Source organism: Perognathus longimembris, chromosome 1 (genome assembly GCF_023159225.1).
Source record: "Perognathus longimembris pacificus isolate PPM17 chromosome 1, ASM2315922v1, whole genome shotgun sequence".
Classification (NCBI taxonomy): domain Eukaryota; kingdom Metazoa; phylum Chordata; class Mammalia; order Rodentia; family Heteromyidae; genus Perognathus; species Perognathus longimembris.
The window spans coordinates 133,224,792-133,242,146 of NC_063161.1; the positions used below are offsets into that span (position 1 = coordinate 133,224,792).

A 17,355-nucleotide genomic window follows, 5' to 3' on the forward strand; every position below is an offset into this window, starting at 1 on the left:
GGCCGTTTTCCATATATGTGGTGCTGGGGAATCGAACCAAGAGCTTCATGTGTAGGAGGCAAGCGCTCTTGCCACTAGGCCATATTCCCAGCCCACAGTCTGTGTTTTAGATGAGGGCTTCTGTGAGCTTTTCCTAGGCTGCCTCAGAACTGTGATCCTCTTCCCTCTTCAATAGATAGATAGGGTTAGAGGAGTAAACCAGGAAAAATTAATTTTCTCAGAAAACCATCAAGACTTCCTGTTAATCTAGACTTGATTGTCTTTTAAAATATTTTGCTCATAATCTATCCTATTCTGGGCTCATTTCAGGTACAGGTTCTCAAAATAGTATGTTCAAGTACCTATTGTACTTGCTTACATTTTTTAAGTTCTTTTCTGTGAATTCTTTGGAAATGTGTCAAAAAAGAATGTTCATTTTTATGAAAAAGTAGTTGAAAATAGCCAAAGATATTGGTAGCCATTGAGATAACTGGCTTTTGTCAAAGAAAGCTAGCACTCTCTGCCATGAGGGAAATGTACTTGTGTTGTTGCTATAAAGAGCCCCTACCCCCTTGCATGCATGAAGCCCTGGGTTCAATTCCTCAGTACCACATAAGCAGAAAAAGCCAGAAGTGGTGCTGTGGCTCAAGTGGTAGAATGCTAGACTTGAGCAAAAGAAACCCAGGGACAGTGCCCAGGCTGAGTTCAAGCCCCAGAACTGGTAAAAAATAAATTAATAGATAGCCCTACCTGGAGGAAAAGTGTAGACTTTCTTAGCATCTTCCTCTTGAGCTTTAGGATTCTGGCCTTGGGACCCACTCTCTTCTTGGTATGGTTCTGGAAGGCATTCTTTAGGCACATCTCTATTCTTGTATGCCTTAGTAGAGAGATCTTCAGGCCCTTGGTATATTTCAGGTGAATAGTCTTCAGGCTCAGGTGTTTCTTCATATGCCTCATGAGAAAAGTATTCAGGTTTAACTATTTCTTGATAGGTTTTTATAGAATGGTTTTTAGGCACAGTTACTTCTTTGGTCTCAATTGTTCCTTGGTCTGGTTCAAAAATGAGTTCCTCTGGTCCGGCTGTTCGTTGAGTTGTGTCATCAGCGTAGCCTTTAGGCTCCTCCAGTTTGGGAGATGCTTCAGGAGAGCATCCTGTTGGGCCGGCTACGTCTTCGGATGTAAAGGGAAGAGCTTTGGGAACAGCCACTTCTTGGCACACTTTAGTTGAGGAGACTTCCGGTTCTACCATATCTTGATACATTTTCAAAGGATGATATTGAACCACAGCCATTTCCTGGCTTGTTTTAGGAGAGAGAACTTCAGATTGAGCCATATCTTGGCATACGTTGGAAGAATGGTCTTGGGCCTCAGATGCTTCCTGGCACATATCAGGCAAGAGGGCTTCGGGTTGAGCCATGTCCTGGCACATTTCAGAAGGATCATCTTGGTGTTCAGCTACTTCTAGGCATATTTTAGGAGAGAGATCTTCTGGTTCAGCCAGATGCTGGCATGTTTCAGAGTAGTGGCTTTGAACCACTATTTCTTGGTACTCAGAAGAATTTTCCTGGTGGGAAATGCTTTCTTGGTGTATTTCAGAAGAGTGTTGGGGGAAGGCTATGGAAGAGTGGGCTTCGGTTACACTCCTAGGTGGCTCCATTTCTTTCCCCGTGGGTGCCAGTTCTTTCTCCATCACTCCCTTTGCTGTTTGTGATGGAGGCTTCACCATCGGTTCTGCATTTTGTTTTTTCTTTCGGCCTCTTTGATTTCCTTTTCCTGTCCTCTGCCATTTGCGTTTTTTCTCTTCTCTGCAGAGAGATTAGAATTGGTGTCAGCAGTGCAGTGATAGAATTCAAATAAAAACTAATGAAAGTTCTAGATTTCTCACTGTCTTCACAACAAGCCACTTAATCTCTCTGGATATTAGTCTCTGTAAAATGAACTGTGCTAGATGTTCTAAATTGCCAGATTTCCAAAGTGTGTGTGTGTGTGTGTGTGTGTGTGTGTGTGTGTGTGTGTGTATGTGTGTGTGTGTTGGGGAGAATATTGATATTCCAGTTTATAAAGTCATCTCTTTGGGTTTAGTCTGTAGCCTTACTAGCCTCTGGGCAAATTGATACAACTGAGTTTCTAGATCTACAATCCAGCAAGGTTCTTCATTTTGCAGGCCAGGTGGGTAGAGTATTTGCTTGTCTGATAGTGTTTTCTGAATAGGTGCCAAGTAGCTAAAGTATATAAGAAGCAGTCAAAACTGAAAAAAAAAATTGGGGGGGGATTAAGTAGTATGGTGGAAAGGCACAAGTGGCCCTATTAGACCTAATTAATAGTCTAGAAGATGAAAGGATACACATAGAAACTGCAGCCAGTGGCAAATCATTAGAGACTGCCAGTATAGCCAGATACAGATGCTAACGCAGATGGGCTGGAAGGTAGGGGGAGGGGAAATACTATAAATAAGCACCCCATCGTTTCTCCAAACTTGTTGAAATTTTGAATTGTTTGGGAAATAGTTTCCCTAGTTACTGATTACTAAATAGTTTGCTATATAGATTTGCTTCTGAGTAGATATCAGTAACGTAGTGGCCCACATCCTCCCTGGTAGCTTTTCAAAATATGTAAAAAATATTTGCCCAGCCTAAACTTCAGTCTGTACTCCTATCTATGATGGTTGGCAAGTCGCCCACCTCTCCTTGCCTTGGCTTCCTTACAAAATGAGGTGAATAATGGCAGCTTAACGTTATGTGCTGGGTCTACATAGAGAATTCCATGGAAGAGTCATTCAGGTAGAAATTGGTACTCTCCTATTAGTATAAGGAATATTAATAGTCCTTCCCATGTATTGGAAGTAATTTACTTGTTATAGAATCTTCATGTCAGCCTATGAGGTGGATACAACTATCTCTCCTGATAAAATGGAGGCACTGAGAAGTGGAGTAACTTGCTCAAGTTCTATGGTAGGAAGTGAAGGAGTCAGGCTTCAGATCTAGTCAGTCTGGCCTGCCAGCGAGGCTCTCTTAACCATTACATTCTGCTGCTTACTGCTCCTGACACCTCTAAGGTTTCACTATGGCTGTGTATTGTGATGAGGGAAGGGGGCATGTCCCAGTAGCATATAGATGTGTCCCCAGGGCAAGTGTAGTCAGCTGCCAAGAAGCTCCCCAAGATGTCATCCATTTTGGTGAGTTTCTTAGCCCTGCTCCAACCTCACCCCAGTTGAATAAGCTAGACAGTTGAACTCTATCAGCACAATGACAACATTAGCTGCATATTTCAAGAGGGAGCTTATTTTTCAAGCACAGAGAGAAGAGAGAGAGAGAGAAGAGAGAGAAAAGGAGGAGGAGGAAGAGGAGGAGGAGAAGGAGGAGGAGAAGGGAAGGGAGGAAAGGAAAGGGGAGGAAAGAGGAAGGAGGGAGAAACATAACAGGGAGAAATATAAAGTGACAGGCAGAGAATGCAAGAGAAACAAACGCACTTCTCTGCCAGCAAGTCCTTGGGAAACCAGTAATAGTCAGAGGACTACTCATGGATGTGGAACTAGGGAGCTGCCTGGATAGTCCTCAACAGTCACCTGCCACAGGAACCAAGCACAGAGTCTCTGCTATAATTCATGTACATGTTTCCCAGTTCACTGTCACTAAAAAGTGACAGTGGTTGTGGGAGGAAAATTGACTTGAGACAAAGGACTCATGCCCATGCATCCTTTCAACACTAAAGACCCTTGGTAGTAGGAGAAAGGCCCTGGATGGCTGCCTACGATGGCTGGAGGCTGCCCTGGGCGATAGTGAGAGTGGAGAAAAGTTATAGATCAGGGCTTGGAATATGGCCTAGTGGCAAAAGTGCTTGCCTCACATACATGAAGCCCTGGGTTCAATTTCCCAAATTCCCCAGCACCACATATACAGAAAATGGCCAGAAGTGGCGCTGTGGCTCAAGTGGCAGAGTGCTAGCCTTGAGCATAGAGAAGCCAGGGACAGTGCTCAGGCCCTGAGTCCAAGGCCCAGGACTGGCCAAAAAAAAAGAAAAAAAGAAAAGAAAAGAAAAAGTTATAGATCATACCTGTAATCCTAGCTACTGAGGAGGCTGAGATCTGAGGATCTTGGTTTGAAGCCAGCTAAGGCAGAAAGGTCTCTTATCTCCAATTAACCACTTAAAAAACTGGAAGTGGAGCTGTGGCTCAAAGAGCTAGAGAGCTAGCCTTGAGCAAGAGAGCTCAGGGATAGTACTCAGGCCCTGAGTTCAAGCCACATAACTGACAAAAAAAAAGTATCCTTTCAGGCTCACAGTTATTGAGACCTGAGCCAACTTGAAACCTATGCAAGCTCACGAGGTAGAGAACCCAGCTGGGCTGGTGTTGGGCTTCTCTGGGGAGCGAGTCCTGGGTTTGGGCTGAAGAGCGCTCTGGGCTAAAGAGGTTCCTGCCCTCAGAGTGACTAAGGTACATCCCTTTTCCTGTCCCCAGTATTCTAGCTCCTTTGGATCAGGAAAAAGGATAACCAGTATCTCCTACATTCTACTAACATCATTTTCCTCTTTATTAGTCTGTGAGCTAATGGATTATGGAAACAGCTGTGGTTACCACAGCACTGTGCTAGTTCTTAAAAATCCTCCTCCTTTTCCCTTGAGACAGGGTCTCAATCTGGCCTCCAATATGCCATTCTCCTGCCTCAGACTCCCAAGTGCTAGGATTACAGATGTGAACTACTGCATTGGGCTAGAGATGAATGCCCCCCCGCCCTTTTTTTTTGGCCCAGTCCTGGGGGCTTGACCTCAGGGCCTGGGTACTGTTCCTAAGCCTCTTTTGCTTAAGGTAGAACTGTACCACTTGAGCCACAGTGCTACTTCCGGCTTTTTCTATTTATGTGGTACTGAGGAATGGAGCCCATGGCTTCATGCATGCTGGGCAAGTACTCTACCACTAAGCCACATTCCCAGCCCCATGCCTTTTCTTTTTTTTTTTAATTCTTTTTTTTTTTTTTTTTTTGCCAGTCCTGGGCCTTGGACTCAGGGCCTGAGCACTGTCCCTGGCTTCTTGCCGCTCAAGGCTAGCACTCTGCCACCTGAGCCACAGCGCCCCTTCTGGCCACTTTCCATATATGTGGTGCTGGGGAATCAAACCAAGAGCTTCATGTGTAGGAGGCAAGCACTCTTGCCACTAGGCCATATTCCCAGCCCCATGCCTTTTCTTAAGAAGAGTGTTTGGCATAGGTTAGAGCTTCTCTATGAGGAGTAATCTTGCCTTTCTCCCCACCACACCTCACCGCACAGGATATTAGAAATGTGAACATTTTAGTCATCACAGCTTGGATGGGAGGGAGGAAGTACTGTTGACAATGCTACTAAACATTTACAGTGTATAACACAGCCTTCCCCAACAAAGAACTCTGCCCAAGGTGTCTTCGATGCTCAGGCAGCAGAACTCTGCCTTCGATGGATGTTGTGTCTTGTGGTCTTTGGGTTCACTCACTATCTCCAAAGCAAGCAACTCTCCTCTTGCTTACAGGCACATTCTAAGTGGATGCAATTACATGCTGCCTAACTTTTAATCATGTTCTCTTGTTCCTGTAGTCCCTCCCTCCCTGATTTTAATACAGATGATTTTTCTCTTTTCTTCTTTTTTTTTTTTTTTGTTTTTTGGGGGGAGTTGTTTCTGTTTTTTGGTTTTTGGCGCTGATACTGATGCCTGAACTCAACGCCTGGAAACCCTTAGTTTTTTTCTACTCAAGGCTGATGCTCTACCATTAGAGCCACATTTCTACTTTCAGCTTTGTGTTGGTTAATTGGCTAAAAATCTCATGGATTTTCTTTCCCTGACTGCCTTTGAACCTTGATCCTTAGATCTCAGCCTCCTGAATAGCAAAGATTATAGGAGTGAGCCACCAGCACCCAACAATACAGGTTACACTGGATGGACACTGAGAACTCCAAAGTTTTTTACTCTTTAACCATGTTTTGTTTTACTGTGGGGAGAAGTGGTCACACTCATTCAGCAAGGATTTTTTTTTTTGGCCAGTCCTGGGCCTTGAACTCAGGGCCTGAGCACTGTCTTTGGCTTTTTTTTTTCTTTTGCTCAAGGCTAGCACTCTGCCACTTGAGCCACAGTGCTACCTCTGGCCATTTTCTGTATATGTGCTGCTGGGGAATCGAACCTAGGGCTTCATGTAGACGAGGCAAGCACTCTTGCCACTAGGCCATATTCCCAGCCCTCAGCAAGGATTTTATCCACAGAAAGCTCCTCCCCAGTTTTTTCCACTCTACCCAGATGCTTGTATGTTTATATGAAGCTGCACCCCAGGCTTTTCTCCAACACAAGTCAGTTGCCCAGTGCTTTAGTTAAGAGACCAGGGGTAAAAATACTGTTGCCTCAAATCTCCTGTGTTACAAAGGTAAGAGAGTTAACCCATTGGAGGCTGCTTTCCCTTTTTATTTGGGCTCACAGCACGTAATTAACAGTCTGGTTGGAGGGACAGAATGGGGTGTGTTAGAGTGTGTCCACATCTGCATGGTAGTCTAGCCTTTGCCTTGTGATAATACTGTACCGAAAGATCCATTGTGAGGTCTGCTTCTCTTGTGCTTCAGCTTTTCTTTTCCTGAGTTGCTCTCTGTTTCGCAAACTCCAAGACCCAATGATTTCTGCAGGGTAAAATGTAAGTTACTGGAGAGTGATGGCCTGTGGTGTCAATCAGCAAGAATCCTACTGCAATACGGTAAACTCCCTGTGCTTTTTTTTTGTTGTGTATTCATATGTGTGCCTGTCTAGGGGCTTGAACTCAGGGCCCAGGCACTGCCCCTTTTTTGCTCAAGGATAGTGCTCTACCACTGGAACCACAGCTCTGCTTCAGGCTTTTTGGCAGTTTATTGGAGATAAGAGTATAATATATTTTTCTGTCCCAGCTGGCTTGAACTATGATTCTCATATCTCAGCCTCCCAAGTAGCTAAGATTCCAGGTGTGAACCACTGGAGCCCAGGTTTCTTCGAGACTTTTTTTTTTTTTTTTTTTTTGGCCAGTCGTGGGCCTTGGACTCAGGGCCTGAGCACTGTCCCTGGCTTCTTCCCGCTCAAGGCTAGCACTCTGCCACTTGAGCCACAGCGCCGCTTCTGGCCGTTTTCTGTATATGTGGTGCTGGGGAATCGAACCTAGGGCCTCGTGTATCCGAGGCAGGCACTCTTGCCACTAGGCTATATCCCCAGCCCTCTTCGAGACTTTTGAAGGCAAGAACCATGTCTTAAGCTGGGCCCCAGTGGCTCATGCCTGGCTACAACCCAGGAGACTGAGATCTGAGAATCACTGTTCCAAAGCCAGCCCAGGCAGGAAATGACATAAGACACTTATCTCCAATTCATTACCAGAAAACTGGAAGTGGTGTTGTGGCTCAAAGTGGTAGTGCTCTAGACTTGAGTGAAAAAGCTCAGAGACAGTGCCCAGGCCCTGAGTTCAAGCCCCACAACCAACAACAAAAATCAATACCAAAAATAACCCAATATCTTAGTTATCCTTGTACTTCAGCTTGGAGAAGAATTTTTTTATTTTTTGAGACAAGGTATTATGGAATACCACACTAGTTGTAAATTGCAATCTTCCTGACTCAGCTTCCTGGAATTATAGGCATATACCACTACATTTGGCTTGGGTGTTTGTGTGTGTGTGTGTGTGTGTGTGTGTGTGTGTGTGTGTGTGTGTGTGTGTGTGTATTTTACTGTTCTGGGGACTTGAACTTTGGGCTTAACTTCTGTCCCTGAGCTTTTTGGGCTCATGGATAGTACTCTACTGCTTGAGCCATAGCTCTACTTTCAGCTTTTTAGTGATTAATTGGAGATAACAGCTTCATAGACTTTCCTACTAGGGCTGGCTTTGAACTATAATCTTCAGATCTCAGCCTCCAGAGTAGGTAAGATTACAGGTGTGAGCCACCAGCAATAAGCTGGCTTAGGTTTTTTAGTTTGAATTTGTTTTTCTTTTTTTTTTTGTTTTGGTACTGAGGTTTGAACTCAAGGTCTTTGCTCTACTTGGGCCTCCCTTTAGTAAATATTTTTGAGTGAAAAAGATTAAATCAGAGACATACTCAGTCACAGTAGCTATGTATCAGTGTGCTATCAACTTATTAACTTATTTTACATGTACAAATAAAGAAAAATCATTTATATTCTGTCATCTTTAATTTTCATTTCATTTCAGTCTTCATTTTCATCCAAGCCCTATATTACGCAAAGTTGTAATGATAGCAACCATGATTTTTATCTTTTTTAACCTAACATTATATCAGATATATTTACATGATATAATCTTCATAACTATAATTTAAATAATGACATAGTGCTTGATCTAGCCACTTGTATTGAACATTTAGGTTGTTACTAGGTATTTTCTGCCCTGTATATCAAGGTATTAGTAAGCAAATTCAAGCTGTAAGAAACAAAACAAACATATATCTGGGATTTGGTGCTGGCATTTGAACCAAGGGCCTTGTGTTTATTAGGCAGGCCCTCTACCCCTCGAGCCACTACACCAAACTGCTTTTTGTTGGTAATTTTCAAGATAGGTTATCACTTTATTCTCTTGCTAGCCTGGACTTTTATTCTCCTGTTTGTTGCTGAGATGACAGGTAAGAGCCACTGAACCCAGTCATTGTACTTCACCTTGGCTGGAATGACAGGTGCACTCCATCTCCCCAGGGCATTGGCTGATAGGGAATCTCTCAACCGGTTACGCCTAGCTTGCCTCCAACATTCCCCAGTCTCCACCTTCCAAATAGCTATTTTGGACTTGAGCCACTGCATCCAGCTACAATGTGGTGTTTCTTGAAGTTCTTTGGAATGTTAAGTGTATGGAACTTTTGTTGCCATCTATGTTTGACAAAAATTAATGGATCCCAAAACCTGTGGAGTGATCCAGAGCTGAACTGGTGTGCCCCCTGGACCACAGCACCTAATATATTTTTTTAATTTTTATTATCAAACTGATGTACAGAGAGGTTACAGTTTCATACATTAAGGCATTGGATACATTTCTTGTACTGTTTGTTACCTCGTCCCTCATTCCCCCCAGCACCTAATATTTTTAAGACAAGGGTTGTTTGGGGTTTTTTTTGTTTGTTTGTTTGGTTTGGTTTTTGTTGCCAGTCCTGGGGCTTGAACTCAGGGCCTGAGCACTGTCCCTGGCTTCTTTTTGCTCAAGGCTAGCACTCTGCCACTTGCTTTTTCTATATATGTGGTGCTGAGGAATCAAACCCACAGCTTCACATATACGAGGCAAGCACTTTTACCACTAGGCCATATTCCCAGCCCCGGGTTGTGTTTTTAAAATCCCAGTCCTGGGGCTTGAACTCAGGGCCTAGGCACTGTCCCTGAGCCTCTTTATGGTCAAGGCTAGGGCTCTACCACTTGAGCCACAGTGCTACTTCCAGCTTTTTTTTTTTTTAATTTGGAGATAAGAGTTTCATGGATATTTCTGCCTAGGCTGGCTTTAAACTGTGATCTTCAGATCTCAGCCTCCTGAGTACATAGGATTACAGGCATAAGCTACTGGCCAAGACAAGGGTTCCTGTGGTGAAAATTTTTACCAACCTCTAATTACAATGAGAATTTTCTTCAATTATCTGCATTAGTGACTAGCCACAGTCATTTTAGCACTATATGACTATCACTTATAAGTATTAGAGATACCCTAAAATATCATTTGTTTGGTATCATTTGATTGGTATTATTGGATCTGTCACTGTAACATCTCATTAAATAACACAGCTACAAGTAAACACATATAGTACAATATCACAATTTAAAAAATTGATAACTATCCTAATATAACTGCTTCATTTATAATCCTATGTATTTAATTTTATGTCTTTATTATTTTAAGAAAAAATGTGTAGATTCATCAGAGCCATAGATCTATCAGAGATGGATCAGAGATCTCCATTCTGATCCATCAAATAAAAGAAGTTTGAAACATTGTCATACAGTATCCCTAGGTCTGCACAAAATATTTTGAAAACTGCTACTTTAGGACAGATCTAAAGTCTGAGATCAGGAGTCCAAAAAATAAGTACTATTTTAGCTCTTGCCACCTACTGCCAGATCTCTTTCTAAGAGTTACACTAAATTTATACCCCTGTAAAAGAAGAGGTTGGAGTAGAGTTGTTTTACCATAACCACCTGGGCATTTTCATTATCTTTCATTTAAGTGATTTTTTTTCTTAATAATTTATCACTACCTTGTATTTCTCTAACTTATGAGAGTCATAGTGCTAAAAAGTTACCTATATTTAACAGGAAGTTAAATACCCATTTAAGGGTATATGAATGTACTCAATTATACTACACTCATCAAAGAGAAAAATCACTATAGTCCTCAGTCTTCCCAACAGCCGCCCTTTCTTACCGTCTCTTTCATTACCTGGAGCAGAGGCCTTTTTTGGATGAGGGTCTGATGTCTGCTGTAGCTTTGGATGAGATTGGTCCTTTCCCAAGTCCATCTTGCTGCAATACCTTCCTGGTATTTGCTCTGACTTCTACAAGCAGCCTAAAAGCTTTTGTAAAAATATCAAAAACAACACTTAAAAAAAAAAAAAAAGCCACCACCACCCACACAGAAGTTCACTTGTCACTTGACTTCCCGCCTAAAGTTTTATCTGGTTGAACTGCAGCTGCAGACAGATTCTCCTTTCTTTATCACACTGCACAGGTGCGAGCGGAAAAATGGCTGGCACTGTGCTCTGGTCCTCTGGCATAGATTGCTGTTTATACAGAGAACTCCTCAGGCCCAGCCTGGCATGTACAGCCTCTAGTCCAGCAGTCATTTGGTTCTATGGTTCTATGTGCCAGCAAGTGTCTGAATTTCTTTTCTAGGTCACCAGATGACTGTACTAGAGGCAATGCCATGCCAGGCTGGGCCTGGAGCGATTCCTTTTTGATGGCCTGGTATAGAGAGAACACTGGGTGGGGTGTAGGCTCCAACCAGCAGCAGCCCAAAGCAAGTCATTTCCCTTTCCTGTGACTCTCTTCCTTATTTGCAAAATGAGCAGATAATTCTTGTCTTGCCTCTTTCATAAAATTGTTGTGACATTGAAAACAAGTAATGTGAATGAATAAAGAGTGCATTTAGATATTAATCTTAAATTCTTTTCCTGGGCATCTCTTTTTTCCTGGGCATAATCTGTTGCAAAGTAACATAAAGTCTTGCTGTATATGTCATAGACATAAGGATCAAATTAGGAATTCAAAACAAATTTGTACCCTCTTTTTTTCCCCCATACACAATCATTCCAAATGACTTAAAATAGCGAGTGAAATCTACTTCTATTCATCCAGAGGAAAGTCAAATGCATTTCCTAATGAAAATATTACTGTATTATGTCCCAGTTGAAATCAAATCTCCAATCAGTAACCCCATTTGAGGACCCACAAAGACACACAGAGGACCATGGTTCAACAAAGGAAGGAACACTGAGCCACTCCTGGTAAAGCAGTGGGTCAGGAGACCCAGAGTTAACTGGGTTCTGGAACCAGAGTAAAATAAAGAAGGCTTAAATTCCAGTGTTCAGTCCCTAATTCAGTGACTTTAAGCAAGCTGGATAGCCTTGGTACCAGTTTATCTATCTGTAATATGGGATTATATTGACATCTACCTCCATCCTATTGGGATGGGTGCCTAGTATATTAAACTTTTATAAATGTTAGCTGATTTTGTTCATTAAAAAACACTGTAACTGGTATGGTGATACACATCTGTAGTCCTAGCAGTTGGGAGGCTGAGGCAGGAGGATCATGGGTTAGATCACATACACACACACACACACACACACACACACACACACACACACACACATATTAAGTAGATTTTGGCAAAACAAACCATAGTTTAAATGCACTAAAGAAACAATATCTGAAGGGATTCCTTATTATGTGAGAAGGCACACCTACTTTCATAGTCTTTTTTTTTTTTCAGTTCTGGGGTAGAAACCAGGGTCCTTACGTGTTAAGCACATATTCTACCATTGAGCTACACCTCAAGCCATCACAGAGTCTCAATACATCAATACTGGAAGAATGGAAAACTGATTAATCCTTGCCCCCTTTTTATGTGTGGAGAAATAGAATCAAGGAAGGGAATCTTCTCCTCTCAGCAGCACCTCTCACTGATGGTGACATTGACTACCTTTTATGCTTGATCCTGTCTGGGTATGAAAACATGTATGTAGTGTGAAGGTACAAGAGGAACAAGCTTTCAAACATTCTGAAAAGTATTGAAAGTGATATAGCCCACACCACTAAAGCTTATCTTTGCTTTTCAAACCCAGGCCCAAGGACATTGATCAAGTTGCATTGTATTCAAACTGACATGTTGAATTGAAATCCCTTTGTACAACTACTTAAAAATTAAAAAAATTAAAATGAACCCAGACCCTAATACTTAACTATGTTTTTCAATTCTTAGGGTTTTTTTTTAATAGTACTGATCAGGTTCCAGTCTTTAGTGAATCTCTATCAAAAAAATTCAAATAGCTGTGACAGCCTTTATTTATTTATTTATTTATTTATTTATTTATTTATTTATTTATTTATTTTTGGCCAGTCCTAGGCCATGAACTCAGGGCCTGAGCACTGTCCCTGGCTTCTTTTTTGCTCAACGCTAGCACTGTGCCACTTGAGCCACAGTGCCACTTCTGGCCATTTTTTGTATATGTGGTGCTGAGGAATCAAACCCAGGGCCTCATGTATACGAGGCAAGCACTCTTGCCACTAGGCCATATTCCCAGCCCCTAGCTGTGACAGCCTTTATGCAAAGGAATTATAGGGATAGACAGGCTTTTTATGTAATTTTATGTCTTGAAATTTCTGTATTTTCAGATACGGGATATAACTTTAAACATATGAAGTATGTTTTATAATCTAAGCTAGTATTCCTTTGGAATGTTTTAATTCTTACTAAGTTAAGTTGTTTCTTACTAAAATTCAATGGGATACAGGGGATGCAGAGACACTTCTTGTTGATACTGTTTTATTCTGAGACAAGTTCTTACTGTGTAGCCCAAGATGCTCTGAACCTCTGGATCCTCCTGACTCAACCTTCCAAGTGCTGGGATTACAGGCTGGTGGCACCATGCCTGGTCAGAGGTACTTCTTAAACAGGATTTTCCAAGGCTATGAACGTAATTTACTAGTAGAACATTTTCCCAGCATACATAAAGCCCTGGGTTCAACAGTTCAGCAAACTGGACAGAATGTCCATGCTGTGCCAACTGAGCAAAGCTGTTGGGCTACAGAGATGGGTAGTGAATTCCTTGAGCTCTGCATATTTTAGGCTCAGGACAGTATACATCTTTTTTTTTGAGTACTAAGATTTGAATCCACATCCTTAAGCACACTACCATCTGAGCTATACTTGTAGCTCTATACATCTTTATTGTAAGGAAATAATATTTAGGTTCTTCATACCCTCTGACAGAGTTGACTTTATCCTTGTCCTGTATTTCCTGTATCTATAAGCAGAGTGTGGAAGACTGGAAGAGGGCGGGGTCTCTAGTGAACAGCCAGGGAGCACTGTGCTGGGTGGAGAGGCTGGTGGAGAACACTTTGGAGCAAACTAGATTGGAAGTCAGGCAAGGTGTCTCTGGTGTGATAAGCAGGCCATGAGCGGGAATTTGGAACAAAAATAGTCACCCCCTAAGTTTACAAGCCATAATTTATAGTTACTTCTTTCTATAGAGCTAAAACTCTAAAGCTATTGTTATCATGTGAAATATTAGACACTAAAGAGCAGCTAGTTAAACCAATACTGCCTTGTTCTAGAGTTCTATGCATATGTACACAAAATCTCCTCCTAGACAGGATCTGCTCTTGAGTCACTTCTTGGTCTCTACAGCATGACCATGAGGGAGGCTGGCCACCTGTCCCCACAAATGCCTTCCTCCCATTCACAGATCCAACTTCTGGGTCATGCAGCCCAGGGAGGTAGATGCTCTGCCCTAATAGAGTAACAGCATCTGTCCTAGAGTTCTTTCTGTTGTCATTCTTTCTCAGTGCCTGGCAATGTCCCCCGTGCTGGAGACTCAGCAGTTAAAAGGCAAAGTCCCTGTCCTTGAGTCTAATGCCCTTGAGTTTAATGGGGGTGGAGTGGGGGTGGGGGGGGGGAGAGAGATTAAGCAAATAAGTTTAAATGGATCTGATGGTGACTTTTTTTTGGAGGGGGGGTGGAATTGATCTAGAATAATGGGACTAGGAATAAGGGGGACATTGATGATGTCTGCTTTTTTTATGTACCATGATTAGGAAGGCTTGACTGACGGGCGAGGAGAATGGAAGAAGAGAGCCAGCAGTGCTGATGTAAGCCAACCTCCCATGAAGTGGGCACCAGCAAATGACCTCAAGAGAAGGAGTGGTAAGGAGGTAGGAGAGGATGTCTTAATACCCTTCCAGAGATTTCTGCCCTGAGGTGGGTAGTCATGAGATGGTGTGAACTGCAGTCAGGCTGTCTCATGTTCTGGTTACTATAAGGGGCAGGGAGGAGGCAGACATCACAATGACTGAGGCAACAGACGACTATGGCATGGACTATAATAGTGATGGTGAAATTCTGGATGAATTTACAAATTACATATGGGTTAAGAGCTAGACATGGTTTTGGCCTGAGCAACTGAAAGAATGGAATTACCATTACCAGATGAGATAAAGCTGGAGGAGTTCGGGAGTTTAGTTTGATATAGTAATTGGTTAGGAAGAGCACAGCAAAGGAGAAGTCAGAGGGGCAGAAAGAAACTAGATACATAAATATAGCATCCTGGAAGCAAAGAGACTGCTCACCTGTGTCAAATTTTTCTATAAATGAAATAATAGAGTAAACATTTATTTCTTATCAGGTCAAATCAGCCCATTGCAGAGAAGTTACATGTAGTCCTGGCCAAGAACATACAGGTTTAGACAAGCTAAATAATTTTCAGAGGCTTGGTGCAAAATGAAAACACAAGGCTTCTCCTTCAAAACATTAAGAATTTCAAGACTGGGGCTGGGAATATGGCTTAGTGGTAAAGTGCTCGTCTAGTATACATGAAGCCCTGGGTTCGATCGCTCAGTACCACATATATAGAAAAAGCCAGAAGTGGTGCTGTGGCTCAAGTGGCAGAGTGCTAACCATGAGCAAAAAGAAGCCAGGGACAGTGCTCAGGCCCTGAGTTCAAGCCCCAGGACTGGCAAAAAAACAAAAAACCAAACAAGAATTTCAAGAGAGCTAAACAGAAAATTAAACCCAGCCCAGGGCCCTACTTTTAGAAATCTTTCACTGGGTCCTTGTAGCACTTTTTAAAGTAGTTATTATCCTCATTTCTCAGATCAAGAAAATGGTTCTCAGTGAATTGAATAACTAAAGTCAGAGACTTGACTGATAGTTGTAGTCTCCCAAATCTGGCCCTCTTCCTACTAGTTTGAACCATGTATTGAGGGAGAGGTCTATTCTTCTGCCTCCTAAGCATCTGGTGTGGGCTTAAGGATTGAGGCCATATTCAAGCATTTTTGAAGGGATAATTGAACTGGATAGATGTGGATATGGAACTGGACAGATTGCTAAAAACCCCTCTTTATGATAATAAGGGAGCATAGTTAAAGTAGCTCACACATGGTGTGGATCCAGTATAGTCTAAATCATGACCCAATAAAAGTTCATGTCAGGCTGGGGATATGGCCTAGTGGCAAGAGCACTTGCCTCGTATACATGAAGCCCTGGGTTCGATTCCCCAGCACCACATATACAGAAAATGGCCAGAAGTGGCGCTGCGGCTCAAGTGGCAGAGTGCTAGCCTTGAGCAAAAAGAAGCCAGGGACAGTGCTCAGACCCTGAGTCCAAGGCCCAGGACTGGCAAAAAAAAAAAAATTAAAATTTAAAAAAAAAAAAGTTCATGTCAGGCATGTCGCTTAGTGGTAGAGTGCTTGTCTAGCATGCATGAAGCCCTGGGTTTTGATTCCTCAGTACCACATAAACAGAAAAGGCCGGAAGTAGCACTGTACCTCAAGTGATAGAGTACTAGTCTTGAGCAAGAGAAGCTCAGGGAGAGTGCCCAGGCCCTGAGTTCAAGACCCAGGACTGGCAAAAAAATTAATGTCATTTCAGGCTAATCTAATAGATTTTTAGTGTCACCAAACAAGGGAAATGAGAGTCTTGCTGCACTTCGACTTGTCATATCCCAGCTAGCGTGTCATACTGTGAAGGTCTCGCTAGTGTTTATTTGCAGCTACTACAAAGCGCAAAGGGAATAGGGTTCTGCCATTCTCTACTTGGTGATTTTGGGGAAAACCACTTAATTCTTTCTAATCCTGCTTCTTTCCTTGTAAAACAGAAAAGTAATACCTCATAAGGATTTTGTGAGGATTAAAGAGATCATACAAGCTTTTTTCTAAAATGAAAAGCACTGTGCAGATAGATAAGTTAGGCCATCATTCATAGTATTACCAGTAGAATGTTCTAATGATGCACCTGAGTATATTCCTAAAATACATTGGGGAAGAAATAGTGTCTTTGAAGGCTTGTTTTTCTTATACTCCTTCCTTGCTGAAATAACTTTTTTTGGAGCTTTTGACTATTTCTCAGAGAATAAATGGAGCTTTGTTTTTCTGCTTGGGGAACGAGTTTTTTCTTTCCCTTTCTCACAGTCTGTAAATATATGATAATTGAGCTCTGTCCTTGTGCAGACACTCTTGTACATACATAGATAATGGGGCCTACAGCTTTGGAGGGATAGAACCTGGGGTTGATCTAGTTTGTTCCAAAGCCCCTCCTCCAACCTCTTCAAACCAATGTTGCCTCCTATTAAAATGTAAAAAATTAAGCATCTCTGAATACACATTGGTGAGAGGCTCTTTATCTGGAGAAGGACAATTCTGCTCCTACCTTGACCCACTATCCTAATTCAGTTTTTTCATTCCTGAACTTGTTGAGCTTGTTTTGTATTCTCAGGACCTCCTTCTCCCACTCTACTTCCTTCACTGGAATCCATAATCCAGTTTGTTTTTTCTTCTACATGAGTTACTCATGTCCAAACTTAGTGGTCTCATCTTAGTTCTTTCTCTTTAGCTTCTATATAGCTCGTGATTCTTCTGAGTAAATTTGTGTGTGTGTGTGTGTGTGTGTGTGTATACGCGCACACGCACCAGTTGTGGAGCTTGAACTCAGGGCCTGTGCACTGTCCTTGAGCTTTTGTCTTCAAGACTAGCACTGTACCAGTTGAGCCACATCTCCACTTCTAGATTTTTGCTAGTTAATTGGAGAGAAGAGTCTCATGGACTTTCCTGCCTGGGCTGTCTTTGGACCATGATCCTTTGAGCTCAGGCATCCTGAATAGCTAGAATTATAGGCATGAGCCACAAGCATCTAACTTTTTTGTTTATTTGTTTTG

The 17,355-nt window shown here is 42.3% G+C and overlaps 1 protein-coding gene and 1 long non-coding RNA gene across 4 annotated transcripts in view; one reads left to right on the forward strand and one right to left on the reverse strand.

Annotated features, from left to right (window-relative positions):
• The window catches only part of Hemgn (hemogen), a 21,328-nt gene extending 10,473 nt beyond the window's left edge, over positions 1 to 10,855 (reverse strand). The window contains exons 1-3 of one of the 3 annotated variants that reach the window (XM_048337803.1): positions 10,353 to 10,855; positions 6,513 to 6,606; positions 730 to 1,784 (exon numbers count right to left, since the gene is read on the reverse strand). In XM_048337803.1, coding sequence (XP_048193760.1) covers positions 730 to 1,784; positions 6,513 to 6,606; positions 10,353 to 10,446 — 1,243 coding nt within the window. In that variant the 5' untranslated portion in view covers positions 10,447 to 10,855. The remainder of the gene's footprint in view (positions 1 to 729; positions 1,785 to 6,512; positions 6,607 to 10,352) is intronic. The other 2 variants (XM_048337798.1, XM_048337806.1) reach the window with 2 other exon arrangements.
• Positions 1 to 12,380, forward strand: part of LOC125345876 — a 19,259-nt gene extending 6,879 nt beyond the window's left edge. Inside the window, exon 3 of the long non-coding RNA XR_007209808.1 lies at positions 11,919 to 12,380. This is a non-coding gene — a long non-coding RNA (uncharacterized LOC125345876). The remainder of the gene's footprint in view (positions 1 to 11,918) is intronic.
• The last annotated feature ends 4,975 nt before the right edge of the window (positions 12,381 to 17,355 follow it).